The sequence below is a fragment of the Cucumis sativus genome, unplaced genomic scaffold (genome assembly GCF_000004075.3).
Source record: "Cucumis sativus cultivar 9930 unplaced genomic scaffold, Cucumber_9930_V3 scaffold69, whole genome shotgun sequence".
Lineage (NCBI taxonomy): Eukaryota > Viridiplantae > Streptophyta > Magnoliopsida > Cucurbitales > Cucurbitaceae > Cucumis > Cucumis sativus.
The window spans coordinates 128,929-143,983 of NW_022279561.1; the positions used below are offsets into that span (position 1 = coordinate 128,929).

Below are 15,055 nucleotides of genomic sequence, written 5' to 3' on the forward strand. Positions count from 1 at the left end.
GAAGAAAACAAAGGACGTGGGAAATAGTAGGCCCAAAACTCCGGTTCAGTAAATGACCCTTGGATCATTCAATCAACGGCTACGATTTTAGATGACATAATATAAGCAAAAAGAAAAACACACCTCCCCTCCACTCTCCTCCTTCTTCCCTCCCCACTTCTTCTCTCTCACCTTTCTCCTTTCTCCTTTCTCCGCCATAGCCGCCAAAATTCCTGCCATTTCCAGCTTCCTCTCCGCCGCCACTGCAACTACCTTCGCTTTTGCCGGATTTCAAATCTAAATTCACTTTCATACGACGAAGTAAAAGCGAAGGGGGGAGATTCGAGGAGGAGGAGGAAGAAGAACAACGAGGATGAAAGAGAAAAAGTGGTTTGTTTGTTGATTTATGACGCTACAATAGAACCAAACTCCACACGAGTCCCCAAGCAAATAAGTCCAACGCAACACCCTTCTGTTTCTCTGTGTTTCTCTGAATCGTATGAGCTTGTAGAAGAACTACTCGAGCGCTGCTCACTCTCAGCTCGCTCGTAGTTTAACTTATTTGCGGTTTCGAATTTTCTGTTTTTTGTTCGATGAGAGCCGGAGATAGTGGCTGCCGGTCGGGGAATTGAGACTTCCGGAATGACCGACCACGACTGTGAAGCGAAAACCTTCCGAGCTATGGTGGAGAACGCCAACCGGAAGTTCGCTCGGTCCAAGACGTCCCGGCCTATGGGCGTGTGGACAACCATCACTATTTTCATAAGGTTTTCAAGGCTTATATGCGTCTTTGGAAGTATCAGCAGGAATTTCGCGCCAAGCTTGTTGAATCTGGTCTCAACCGCTGGGAAATTGGCGAGATCGCTAGCCGGATCGGTCAGCTTTACTTTGGTCATTATATGAGAACTAGTGAGGCTAGGTTCTTGATTGAAGCCTATGTGTTCTATGAAGCGATTCTCAACCGAAGCTATTTTGAGGGATCGAAGAATTCGAGGAAGGATCTAGGAGCGAGGTTCAAGGAACTGAGGTTTTACGCGAGGTTTTTGCTGGTTTCATTGTTATTGAATCGTACGGATACTGTTCAGGTTCTTGCCGAACGATTGAAGGCTCTGGTCGACGATAGCAAGGCCACTTTTCGGGTATTTTCTCATTTCTTCCATGATTATAACTGAATTTTCGGATTCTGTTGAAGATTTTCAGTTTGCTGATGGACTTTCTTGGCGGCTTATTTATTTTTTGAAGAACTTTTCTATTAATTTCACAATCCCTAGCATTTTTTCTTTCTTTCTTTGGCTTCTGAATGAATGCTGTGCAGACCTTTTATAACTTATGATTGTTTGTTTGTTTTTCGTTATTTATCATAATTCTTCACGATATTTAAAAACTCGATTGTCATCCGTTGAATTGAAGAACAATTTTATATGTTCCCTTTTCATTTGGTTTCTTCTCAGCTGCCAAACCCATCACAGCAGAGAAACATTTATGATTTACTTACACTGTTTGTCACTTTATGTCCTTGAGATAATTTATATTCGAAAGAGTTGTATTAACAAATTTACTCACATTGTTTCTTATCCAAAAAACAAAAACAAAAAAACAAAAACAAAAATAAAAAAAAACAAGAAAAAAAGAAAAGGAAAAAAAAAAAAAGAAAGGAAATTTACTCACGCTCACAACAAATTTGTACAGTGAAGGGGAACTTTTTCTTTCATCTTTAGTTGTGTTGGCTGCTTTGTGGGTGACTTTGAAATTCAACTTACCAATATATGAGACTTGAAAGATTTCTTTTTAAGACTCCTGAGATCATTATGAGATCTCCAGAGATGATTTTAGAATCATGATTTGATTGGTTGCATTTAAGATTTGTCCGGATCTCCTGCTTTAAACATGGGTTACGTTCATATTTCACAGAGTTTCATGTGTATTCTTGGAAGAATGAGAATGATTTAATGCCCCTTCTTGGGGTCCCATAATTAGCACTTTCTTTTATTTTACTTTATCTTATTAGAAAGCCTAGATATCTTCTTTGCTAAAAAAGTATTAAGTGCATATTAATACAACTTTTTACTTGCATAACTGAGGCATTTTAACTCTTGCTTTTAGGCTACTGACTTTAAGGAGTGGAGGCTAGTTGTGCAAGAAATTTTCTGCTTCATGAATATAGCAACAGCCTCGACAAATGTCAGACCTTTACGTTACTCTACTGCATTTGATTCTCATCCACCATCCCTTCCATTTGTTGGACGCTTCCATGCAAAGAGGGTTCTTAAATTTCGAGATGCTGTTTTAACTAGCTACCACCGAAATGAGGTGAATTAATTATGAATTTTTTCCCCATCTATTGCTATTAATCATGAATGATAATAAATTTGTCTGACTATATGTACCATTACTTTCAGGTTAAATTTGCGGAAATTACTTTGGACACATATAGAATGCTACAATGTTTAGAATGGGAGCCTGGTTTCTTCTACCAAAAGCATCCAGTTGAACCAAATGAAAATGGAGCTGGCATTGATCATTCTGGGGCATCTGGAATAATTGATATCAACTTAGCTACTGATGTTACCGATCCATCTTTACCTCCAAATCCGAAGAAAGCTATCCTCCATCGACCTTCTGTGACTCATTTGATAGCTGTAAGTTTAATTAAATTTATTCACAACATTCTTTCTGCTTCAGTTGCATAGCAAAGTTTTTTATTTATTCAATTTGCAGCCTTTTCTCCCTCTTTTAGTGAGTATTTGTGTTTTAATTATTATTTTTTTAATTGGACAATTTTGGCATTTTATTTCTTTGGATGTTCTGGTCTCCAGATATTGCTTTACTACTTGTTTGAATTAGTTAGGACTTACGAGTTATGCCTTATAGCTTGTTACATGTTATAGAATGCCCTGAAGTTATGAATTGAGTCTGTTTGCACTTTTCGCTTTGAATAGCTTTGCATGTGATCCAATAATGGTAAGAACCGATATATACTACTAGAGTAAAGGAGAATACAAAGGTTGATAGCATGTATAGAGGGATCTTTCTCCAATAGTTCTGTTTTTAAATATGTACCTATCTAGTCTCTTTTCTTCCTTTGTGTATGGTTCCATCTGGCTATTAACAATCTCCTCTAACAAACACTAAAAACTACCAACCACTATGGATTGGCCTAGTGGTTACTGGTTAATAACTTCCAATGCCTGCTACTTGGGTATTACCTTGTCCTCTCGGTGATGATCTATGAGCTTAGATGACATTCAATGATGATTGTGGCCAACGTGACTTCAGTGGCTATTTATACACGGTAGATAGGGTACTTTTATCATTTGCCTACAGAACTAGGATACGGCCAATATCTTCTCACTGGCCATTGTGACTTGAAGGTATCCATATCATGAGATAGAAAGCACTTCTTATATTTGGGTATAAAAGTCTTCGCCAGCCATACAACTTTAGCCCTTTCTGACCTCAGTGTTGTAATGCTTGACATAACAAGTTGAAATGATAGCACTAACTTCCACACTTGCAAAGAATTTAGACTGAAAAAATACCCTCTAAGCTCTGTTTTTTCTGTTGGCTTGGTAAATCCACTCCTTCCGAACTTTTTCTGCCAAGACCCAACCCATTATGTTCTACTCTCCATCACCTTCTATATGTGCAAAATAGGTGCTTGGTGTGGCTTTCAAAATTGGAAGAACTTATAATTGAGCTTCTTGGTTTGTGAGCAGGTCATGGCGACAGTTTGTGAGGAGCTCCTCCCAGATAGTATCATGCTGAATTTATCTGTCTGCAGCAGGTTAATGTCCTATAACAAAGTGAAAGTGATTTTAGTTTCTTATTCTCATTTTTAATATTGTTTATTGACATTCAATGATAACTGGTGTAGGGAAGTGCTGTCAAACAGTGTCAATCAAATGGCGAGTGTTGGGGAATCAAGAAAATCCTTGAAAAATAAAGTCACAGCCCAGAATTCACGAGAAAATTGTAATGCTCTAGCGGAATCTTGTAAGAGTGAGAAGCCAGGATCAAGTGACCTTTATGATGAGTATTTGTGGTTTGGGCATAGGGGTAGTGGAGGTACAGAATTCTCTCATACCCTCTCTCAATGGTCTTTGCTATTGAATGATGTGGATACTTACTCATTCCAACTCTCTGTTGTTTCCAATTTCATTGATGACATGGACCTCTTTTTATCTTTAATTTTCAGGTCCAAACGTTTTATACCCTGGTGATATAATACCTTTTACACGTAGACCTGTTTTCTTGATAGTTGACAGTAACAACAGCCATGCATTCAAGGCAGGTTTGTCAAAACTTTTACAAGTGTTGCCAGGTCATAATGGTTTGCTTCATTCTGCTATATTGGAAATTAAATTTCCTTTTAATAGGTGGATATTTCTCATTTTTCGTCTGAGTATCATCATATATGTGATTACTTGGCTTTGAGAATGAGATGACATAGATAAGGCCATTCGATGCCTTTAATTGATTTGTTTTTCTCATACAAAACAACAGCGTTTTGAGGGAGAATATTGCGTTGACCTTTCTTGCTGCACTTTCACTATGAAAGTTTTCATTTAGACAACAAAAGCTAGTTCGGCAGTATCTGACTGATAGTTTCTTGTTGATAGACCTGTCTGGTCTCGCGTTAAAATTTAATATGTTCTTAATACATGCACTCTTCCAAGAAGAAGTCATTTCAATTTGTCAATTTATATTATTTTCAGGTTCTACATGGGGCAGAGAGAGGAGAAACTGCCGCCATACTTCTTTCACCATTGAGACCTGCATTCAAGAATCCCTTAAATGTTGATACAATTCAATCAGGAAGTCAGTTTACTTTTTTCTTGACTGCACCTCTACCGGCATTTTGCGAAATGGTTGGCCTGTCCTCGCCAATTTGGATATAGTAAGTTAATTATAAGATCAAAACTTGCTCTTCAATATATGTTCGGGACTTCCATTTAATCCACAACTTGTTCTCCTTTATAGGATGTTTACAACGATGCTGATACCATACTCTCCTCTGCATTTTCCGATTGGGAAATAATTTCTTTGTACATCAACTAGCTTAAATATCGTTTGGGCCCAAGTTTTGTCTGATCATTTTTTACGCCGTCTCATTCTCAGGTATTTTCCCGCTGCTCGCTTACTTATGCAATGCTAATACATACAGAAGCTTATGTTCTAGCCATTGTTAATGTAAATAACAATTCTCTTTCTTTTGTTCCATAATCTGCAGATTTATATTCTGCCGATCCGTGCTATCATTCTTCAACACTAAAGAAGACGACGACCTTCCTGTTTGCCTGCCTTGTCTTCCCGACTCCGTCTCTTCAAATTCTGGAGTTGTCAGCTCAGCAATTCGCCGTCTTGCAAAGCACCTTAATGTCGCTGACTTATTTAACTTTCACGAAGTGTAATCACAGTCTAGATATTGTGAATGCCGACCACCCACCTGATTCGTGTTCAAAGTCTGCCTTCTCAAGGTCAGTCCACGATCAAACATAATACCATTGGTCTCTCAAGAGTCGAAGTATAATCACAGTTCACAAATTGGTGTCATGAATCACTGGTAGTGTGATACGGTGGTCGGCATCTTTATTGGTTTCTTAAGTTTGAAGGTGGGTTTAGTGTTTAGTTTAGCCGAGAGTGTGATAATTTATTGTAGGTTTCTATTAAGCTTTGAAGATTCTTTTCTTCTTTCTTTCTTTCTTTTTGCTTATTACTGTAAAAAGAAAAACAAAGGAAGGGAAAAGATTTGGAATTGAAATTCATATGAAAAAAATGAAACTCGTCTCCCTCTCCAAACCCGGCAAAATCAGCATCTTTTCAATTTATCTGGAAATGGTGGCAGATCGGGATTGTAAAATCGGTTCCTTTGTAGAACTCTCTCTCTTATACTAAAGTGACAGATGTTTAGAAGTTTCACTTTGTAACTTGAGTTTGTTCGATTTGAATTATCAATTATTATATGGAACCCTTTCCAAGTTCATGAACTTCTTCTCAAACTATGTTTGCTTGCTTGCTTCAGCTTCGTTTCACCTGGGGAGAATCAAGCTTTTGATCTCGAGCTCAATGCAACACTTCTTACATGTATACAATGGATGGGTCTTATAAGTAATGCTAATTGAGATTTATAATTGATTTACTTATGAAAGTCAAGTTTTGGAATTTAATTGATACAATCCTTAAAAAGACCAAATAACTAAGTTTTAAATGTTAAGGATTCTATTAGTCTATTTATATAAATACTGATAATTAAGAGTTCAAATAAGTTCGATCTGCCACCTAACATATAAAATATGCAAACATTTCACAAATTTTCAATCACCAATATTAGGACTCTGTTATATAGACAAAAAGAAAGACAGATAATTATAATTTTTAAAGAAATGTTTGCAAGAAAAAAATTGAAATTCCAGCTCCTAAAAAAGGATAAATCCTACATGGCATGAGTTGATTGGTCAGTTTTTAGTCCACCAATGGAAAAAGAAAAACAGAGAAAAAGAAATAGGAAACTTTTTGTTGACAAATTCAAAATCTAAACTGCCCTGCAAAGGGTAATCATCTCACGTTTCATTCTCTAATCCCCCAATAACCCAAAATAAAGGAATTGCCACAGATTTATCGCGATTCCAACCAATAGGAAACGAGTATTGTATTCTCACGATCCTCGTCTACCCTTTCACTATCACATCGTGGCCGTTCACTGTACTCGAGAAAACACAACTCAATCCCTCATTTACCGTTAGATTCGTACACCTAAAAAACACACGGATATGCTCTCTTAACCGTTCGATCCTTCAGATTCTTTCTTCTTTTATGACGCTATATATATGCTCTAACTGCACTTATCGTTGAACTTTTGGCTTCTTTGACGAAGAGAAGGATCTGTTCGAGAGAGAAGAACCGCCGTAGCGACTTCAGGTTTGTCTTAATTCTTCTCGCTTTTTTCTTTTCTTCTTTTCTTCTTTCATCATTATTCTGAAATTCGGCCAGGTTTTTAGATTGATTTTCAAGTAGTCAATTTGTTTCCAGATCTTTTTGTTTTCTTCTATGGTTTATTTCTTTGCCGTCGTTCAACGCTCTCAATTTTGTTTCTGGGCTTAGGTTTAGGAGAGATTAGGGCTTTCTGGATCTCCCTGGGTTACATAGTTCGGATGCCTTTTCGAATTTCTCCCGTTTGAATGTCTTTAGTGATTTTGTATTGTATGTTTTTTAGTTTATGAGTGCATGCGATTAGGAAATAGATTTGGTATTAATTAGATAGGAGGATTTGTGTGGTAGTGCCGTTCGACTTTCTGAAATCTCGTGTAGGCGTTCTGTAAAGATTCCTAGAATGAAAATTGTGTTGGATGATGTCGAATTGTGATTGAGTTGGAGTTGGGGTTTGTTTTTCTGTAGATGGCTCGTACCAAGCAAACTGCCCGTAAGTCTACTGGAGGAAAGGCTCCAAGGAAACAGTTGGCTACAAAGGTTTGTTCAAGTTTTTTTTGCTTGAAATTTTGTGGATGAGTTGATTTGATTTTTCTCGAGTTTTCTATTTATTTATGCATTTTTTTGTTTCTGAATTTTGTAGGCTGCTCGTAAGTCCGCCCCAACCACCGGAGGAGTGAAGAAGCCACACAGATACCGTCCTGGAACTGTTGCTCTTCGGTAAGATTGTGCACGGTTTAATTCCTTTAGGTTTCCGCTTTAGTAGGTGGAAATTGTTCAATTGGTTTGAGCAAAGGTAATAACTTTTTGGCTCCTTGTGGATCCGTGCAGTGAAATCCGTAAGTACCAGAAGAGTACTGAGCTTTTGATCAGGAAGTTGCCCTTCCAGAGGTTGGTCCGTGAAATTGCCCAGGACTTTAAGGTTTGTTGCAACCTCTTTCATTACCTGCTTTGAGATATGTTCTTGGGTTTGATGATAGATCAAAGCTGATGTATAAAATTGCATTGTGTGTTGCAGACTGATCTGCGTTTCCAGAGCCATGCTGTTCTTGCATTGCAAGAGGCAGCCGAGGCTTACCTTGTTGGATTGTTCGAGGACACCAATCTCTGCGCCATTCATGCAAAGCGTGTGACGATAATGCCCAAAGATATCCAGTTGGCTCGGAGAATCCGAGGTGAACGTGCTTAGAAGATGTTGTATTGTTGTTTGGTGAATGGTATTGGCTGCAAAGGAGGTGATCAAAAGACCTAATTGATGATGATGATGAAGGGATGATGATGGGGTTTTTATTTTTTTTAGCAAGGTTGGTAGTATATTTTATACTAGAAAATTGTAGTGAATATGGTAAAAAAGGCATAATGCTTTTGGTTGTGCATGTTAATGTTTAGTTGTGGATGATTTTGTTTTTGTTCTTTTAAAAAGGATGGAGGAGCTTAATTCTGTATTTCCATTGATGAATTGTGTTTTTGGGTATTGCAGCCAAACTAAATTTGTTGGATAACCTAAACCTATCATATCTAATTTGTAGTTCAGATTTGTCTCGATTCATCATTTTTTTCCCACCTGCTAATGTGTGGTTTCATGTTTATGTTCCTTTATGCAACGTAATTCTTCCTGCAATTTGATATGGTGTGCTGTTGTTTTATCTTCGCCTTCATCCCTAAATCTATAATTCGTTCTTATCATTTGGCTACTATCCTCGACTTTTTAAATCAGCTGCACGTGTGGTTTATGCTATGTTCATGATATAAAAATGTTGTAGAGTGAAGGGACATCAGATCATTGCTATATTTACTGGCTTTATGATTTTGCCTAAAAGATGAATCCATTCAGAACCCGCACTTGTTCTCTTCATTCTTATACCATTTCTCTCATCATTCCAAGTTTTCATTTGGGTTTTGAAAGTTAATTTTGTCACTGCGATAATTATATATATCTTCGGGTGAAAAGCTTCTAATTTTTCTTTGCTAAACTGATGTTTTCATTCTCTAAAACAACTCAAGCCTAAAATACATTTCTTAGTAATGTCACTCTTAAAGGTAACAAATCAAAATAAAGAAGCCCCACTCTCACCCTTCATCAAACGTCAATAAGATGGAGAATGGTGGGTCGTTCTATTAAAAAGCCTATGAGAAAGAACTAAGCGCAGCCATCCTGATTCACGAACACCCAAATTCTCCATTCAGGTTCAACTAGTTCAACAGGGCCATATTGCCTCCATTTCATCTGTCGAAGATAGTCGAGCATTCCCTAGATCTCACGAACAGCAGCCTCGTTATTTTCTCTCTTCTCTGCCAATACATTGGTGTTTACAGGGAAGATTTATTCAGGATACTGCACCCTTAATCCCCATCTCAGAGTAATCTCTCACGACATTCTCATTCATACCTTCACTAATTTTAAATTCAACCAACTAATCCTCCTCCCATGGGACTATCAGAGCAAAAGAGATCACTAAAATATTTGGCCAAAGCATTTTCAAGCTCTTTTAATTGTATCTAATGGATCAAAATTATTTATATTCATTGAATTCATGTAAAGATTTTAACTTCTATCCTTTTGATCGAGTAATGTTTTAGTCGTTGCTATTGGAGAAAAAGAACGAAAAAACTTTGAATTGTTTTCTTCAAAGTCAAATTGTTGAGAAGAATTAGTCTATATTGACAACAATTCTTATATGTGTACCTATATTATTTAAATAGTTGAACTATAAACAAGCTCTAAATGTCACTTTACAACAAGACCATTGAATTAAAACGAACCAAAAAAAGGAAAAAACAACAACAAATTAAGAAATTGAGAACTGATAAATGGAATAAACGTTTGGTGATCAAAGATGGTTCCTTTGAAAGAAGAAAATTCCTTATTGCAGCCTTGAAAAGTTCTTCCTTCCATTTGATAATATAAATAAATCGTTTTCTCCCTACTTAACAATACCATTCTTTGCAGCCCAACTTGAATCTTTTTTCTTCTAAACAAACCTTTATTTTAATTTGTAATTAAAAATTTGACGCAACTCTTTTATTTATTCTCTGCATATGGTTCAAAATATGCGTGAAAAGTGAGAAATTTGAACCTTTGATTTAGACTACGTTTTGACTTGTTAATGATTCTTTCACCTATAAATTCATTTAAAAGTTTAGGTTCTTTTTGCTTTTAGCAAAATATCGTTTCAAATGTTTAACTTTTAAAATTTTAACAATACTGTGATATTTCAAAAAGTGTTAAAAAAACCATCATTTATCGTTTGTATAAGAACATAGACATAAAATTATTGTAAACGACAACTTTTTAAATATTTTGGTTAATTATACTATGTTTGAAAACGATAAAAAAGAATTAGTAATACAAAATAAGTAATTTAACTTCTTAAAGTTGAATTATTTAGGTAACCGTACCATAGTTGAAAAAAATAGGAAAATTGTCAAAATAGAGCATTGACAAAATATTTACACCCAATCTGAAAAAATCGAACCGTAATAAATTTTGTATTTGAGTGGTTTTGTTCTATGAGCCCTAAATAACTCGTCAAACTTTTCTATTTTGAAAAACCATCTTTCCAAATTTAAAGATATTATTCAAAATATTTTGTAACTGTCTTTATATAAATATGTTGAAAATATTCACAATGATAACTTATCTTTAAAATTAATCTTGTTTATCCTTAATTTTAAGAAAATTATTATGTTTAACAAATCTTTTTAAAAATATTTAAAAATGTATTAAAATAAATTTATCCATAAACGATAAATATATCTTGATTAATAATTAAATAATTAAATGACAAATAGTACAATGTTATATTTGTAAATATTTTAGTTTTTTCATACTTTAATTTTATAATATATTCTATGGACATATGGATGGAAACATATACACATATATACGTATATACACAATCGGCTCAAATAAAGAAAAAGAAAATTAGTTAAACGGCCGTTAGATGTTGCCATCTAACCACCACTCTCTGCCGACCGGCCGCTTCCATCTATATATATATAATTATAATTTTTTACGATATCTTATTTCCATTCCAATTTTCTCAATCCAAAGATTCATAAAAAATTATGTCTTCAGCTTACACATACCTCTATCGACTTCACGACATAACATCTTTGACACTACAACATTTTGATAGTAAAAAAAAAAAGTGTATTGGTTAAACATAGACATAATTAGCCACCATAAAATTAAATTCTTCTTTTTCTTAGTTTTTCATTTTTTTATCGAACTTTCCAATCACTAAGAATAGTTCTCTTAAAATTTTATTTTGGTGTGTGTACTTTGAAGTCTAATCCGTTTTAGTTTATGATCAATTTGATTTTTGTATTGGATTTAAATAAACAATGTGTTAATTATTCACATATTACCCACAATTTTTATACGTTTCTTTTATATAAAAAAATAAAGATAGAGACAAATATATAAATAAATTGAGGAATTTGTGAAAATAGTAGATTTACAAAATATTTACAATTATACAAATTAAATTCACAGGTGATATAATAGAATCTAAAATTTTACTAAATTTTTTAATTTATTTTGATATTTTTTAAAAATGTTTGGAACTTTATTTATAAATATTTATTATCAATAAATTGAAATTTTAGTGTTAGATTTTAATTTGTATTTGTATTTTAAAACCATAATCCATGCAACTACCAAAGTAGTTTTATAGTTAAAAAAGTAATAAAAGAAAAAGGCAAAATGGACATCGTCAAATCCAATGGCTAATTGATTAACATAATTTTAAACATTTCATGAAATCGACAAAGATCGAATGAAACCCATTGATTCCTTTAATGGAACATCCGCCATCTTCGGACTTTCCTTCATTCTCAAACCTCTCTTCTCTTTTCTTCTCTCTCTAAATTCATCTTCTACTGATCTTCTTTTCTTTCTCCAAAAAACCAAAAATTACAAACACTTCGTTTTCGTTTTTTTCAATGGAATTGCGTGTTCTTCCAACTTACTCTGATTCTGTAAGTTTCTCTCTCTCTTTCCTCTCTAATTGACCCTTTCTGCTTCATCTTCTTCTTCAATTTTTCATTCTTTTTGTTATATTAAAAACAATGTTTCCATAGTTATAGAAACTGGGTTTTGCTTTTGTTTGTTGGGGTCAGTTGTGTTTTGTGTTTTTTCTTTCCTTTCTTTTTCCTTAAAAACAGAGGATTTGATCGTAGTTTATGAAATACATCAACCAATGGAGAAGGTAGGTATGAAATTCAATGTGGAAGAAGATGATTCAACAGAGCTTCCAAAGTTTAAAGATGTGAAGAAATGGCGAATGAGATCAATACAAAGCTTAATTCTGAGTTGGAATCGAGAAACAAAGAGTCCGCCGTAGGAAAGGCTGAGGGATTGGAATCTGTGAAGAGAAACAAAAACTCCGCCGTGGAAAAGGCTGAGGGATTGAAATCTGTGAAGAGAAACAAAGACTCCGCCGTGGAAAATGCTGAGGGATTAAAGCTTCAATTGGCAGAGAAACAGAGCAGCTCTCTGTTTTGAAAAATTCTGAACTACAAACAGAATCAAGAATCGAAGAACTGGAGAAAAAGTACCGAATTTCCAAAGAATCAGAGGAGAAAACAAAGGATTTAATATTAGCACAAACAGAACAGCTAGAACAAGCAAAGGTTTCCTCGAAGAGTCAAAGCTAGAAATCCAATCCCTTCATGAAAAGCTCCAAAAATGTTCTTCCAACACCAATAATGACAACCACAACATTCCAGGAAACCACGAATTCGAAAGCCTAAAATTCGAGCTCGAATCGACGAAACAAAATCTGGCTCTGCTAAAAACGAGCTAAAGTTAGCCACAGAAGCAGAGGAAACAACAAGAAGGCCATGGATGATCTAGCTATGGCATTAAAAGAAGTAGCAACAGAAGCCAATCATTTCAAAGGAAAATACAGCACAAGTGAAGAGGAATTAAAGCAAAGAAAGGAAGAAACAGAGAACTTGAGACAACATTGAAAACCATAGAAGAAAAGAACAAAACTCTGTTACAAGAGGCAAGAAAAGAGGCTGATTTATACAAAAGCACAGTAGATAGGCTGAGATTAGAAGCAGAAGAATCTCTATTAGCATGGAGTGGAAGAGAAACAAGCTTAGTGGATTGTATAAGAAGAGCTGAAGATGACAGATACAATGCGCAACAAGAATCGCCGCTTAATGGATTCGCTGAGGCTAGCCGATCTCAGAACATGACATCAAAAGAAGAGATCAAGAAATTAAGAGACATTCTAAAACAAGCCTTAAATGAAGCTACTGTGGCCAAGGAAGCTGCAGGAATTGCAATAGAGGAGAATTCACAGCTAAAAGATTGTTTAGTCGAGAAGGAAAATGCATTGGATTTTGTTAGCACTGAGAATGAGACTCTAAAAGTCAGCCAAGCTTCAGCTCTAGAGGAGATTAAGGAGTTGAAGCAATTGCTAGAAGAAGCAACCAAGAAAGAAGGGAACGGTAAAGAGGAAAGCAAGAGCAAAGAGGAGAACAAGAGCAAAGAGGAGAGCAAGAACAAAGAAGAAGGAAAAGAGCAAGTGGAGATGACGAAATCAAAACCGCCGTTGAGTCCAAGTCCAAATCAGAATCCAAGTCCGAGTCCAGCGAGAAGGAGGATACATTTGGAAAAGGTTAGGGAAAGCTTTCAGTTTTAGTTTCTTGAGTTGAGAATCTCACCACAGAAGAAGGAGGTGGAAGAAGAAGCAGAAGATGAAGAGCCTGAAATGGAGGAGACGCTTAAAGGGTCATTTTTGACGAGAATGTTGATTCACCTGGTTCGGCAAGGCTGCACGAGAGAGGCCATCGTTGTCTCAGTATAGTGAAGATGGGGAGCTGATGCATTTTGATGGTGAGGATCTGGATCAGTTGGAAGAAGGGAATTTGGATGAGTTAGAAGGAGATAGGAATTCAAGGAAGAAGAAGGCATTGATAAGGAGATTTGGGATCTTTTGATGAGGAGGAGGAGCTTTCAACAGAAAGAAGGAAAATCACCTGAGTGAAGTTTTTGTGATGTTAATGCAGTTTTGATTTTTTTTTTTTTTTTTTCTTTTGATCTTTTTGTAAAACTGTAAATTCATACAAGTAGTTTACATTGTGTATTTATGTGGTTTTTCTTCTTTTTTTTGGTGCCTAAAGATGTCTTCTTCTTCAATCAAATGAGAATAGTTTGTGTTAGCTGGTTTCAAGATATTCCAGTTCCCTACACTATCCGATGAAAGAAATTATAGCTAAAATTATAAAAACTGAAGAAACTCGTTTTGAACAGAGTGTTCCTCTTTTTAAAAAAATGTGAGAATCAATAGGCTCTTCCATAGTTCCCGTATCAAATGTTAACCTACCTTTTATAATTAAACAATCACCACGACAGAGAATTAACAGTGAGTTCTCTTTTAATCAATTAATTTTTTTTTTATTCAAGCACGTGAAATGTGATTTCAAACTTCAAGGTCAAGAAATCAACACCCCTGCCTTGACTTGTTTTCATTCTTGAAAACCCAATTCTAGAACTTCAATTGTGTGTTATCGTAACACATCTTAGGCACTGTACAATTGATTATTAACGAGTCCATCACACCAAAAGATCCAAACATCAAGACATCAGTGGAATAATATACACAACTTCATACTCCAAGGGGATGCTTTTGAGTTGAGCTTCAACTATAATTCATAACCTGGGAACCTTGACTTCTCAGGTTCAAGCAAATCGAACCAAAGGCATGCAGTTCCAGCTAGTCCATGGAAAAGAGAGAAAAGACGGTCGCCTCCAACCTGGTTTTGGGTAGCAACAAGCTTGCTAGCATTATGATACAGGTAGGTTCCAAATGCTCTGGCTCTTTCTTCATAGACACTCTCTCCGGTAAGGCGATAAAGGGAAAGAAAGGCATATGCATTGCCGGCAACACCGTCAGCAAGTCCAACTTCCTTTACCAATCCATTTTCCATACTACTTCCCCTGCTTCAATTGCAGCGTCCCTGAACTCCCTGTCTTCATGGAAAACCTGAAATTCGAGTAAAACAGAACTCCTGTAACCACCTTATGTATTTCATTCAGGAATGTAAGTCTTTACTATGCAGTTTATGATAGAAAAATAAAGATCCCAGATTGAAGTTATTAAATTAATCCAACCCTTTCCCAGTGAAGCTT

At 35.6% G+C, this 15,055-nt stretch overlaps 2 protein-coding genes and 1 pseudogene across 2 annotated transcripts; all 3 read left to right on the forward strand.

Annotated features, from left to right (window-relative positions):
• Nucleotides 1-17: 17 nt before the first annotated feature.
• Nucleotides 18-5,678, forward strand: LOC116406160 (annotated as a pseudogene).
• Nucleotides 5,679-6,745: 1,067 nt separating this feature from the next.
• LOC116406155 (histone H3.3) lies at nt 6,746-8,176 on the forward strand. The gene is made up of 5 exons (XM_031889847.1): nt 6,746-6,897; nt 7,375-7,446; nt 7,550-7,626; nt 7,738-7,828; nt 7,925-8,176. Exons 2-5 carry the CDS (start codon nt 7,375-7,377, stop codon nt 8,093-8,095), a joined length of 411 nt encoding a protein of 136 aa, XP_031745707.1. The 5' UTR covers nt 6,746-6,897; the 3' UTR covers nt 8,096-8,176.
• Nucleotides 8,177-12,187: 4,011 nt separating this feature from the next.
• LOC116406161 (putative WEB family protein At1g65010, chloroplastic) lies at nt 12,188-13,863 on the forward strand. Its single transcript, XM_031889850.1, has 4 exons — nt 12,188-12,408; nt 12,640-12,717; nt 12,833-13,541; nt 13,696-13,863. Exons 1-4 carry the CDS (start codon nt 12,188-12,190, stop codon nt 13,861-13,863), a joined length of 1,176 nt encoding a protein of 391 aa, XP_031745710.1.
• The last annotated feature ends 1,192 nt before the right edge of the window (nt 13,864-15,055 follow it).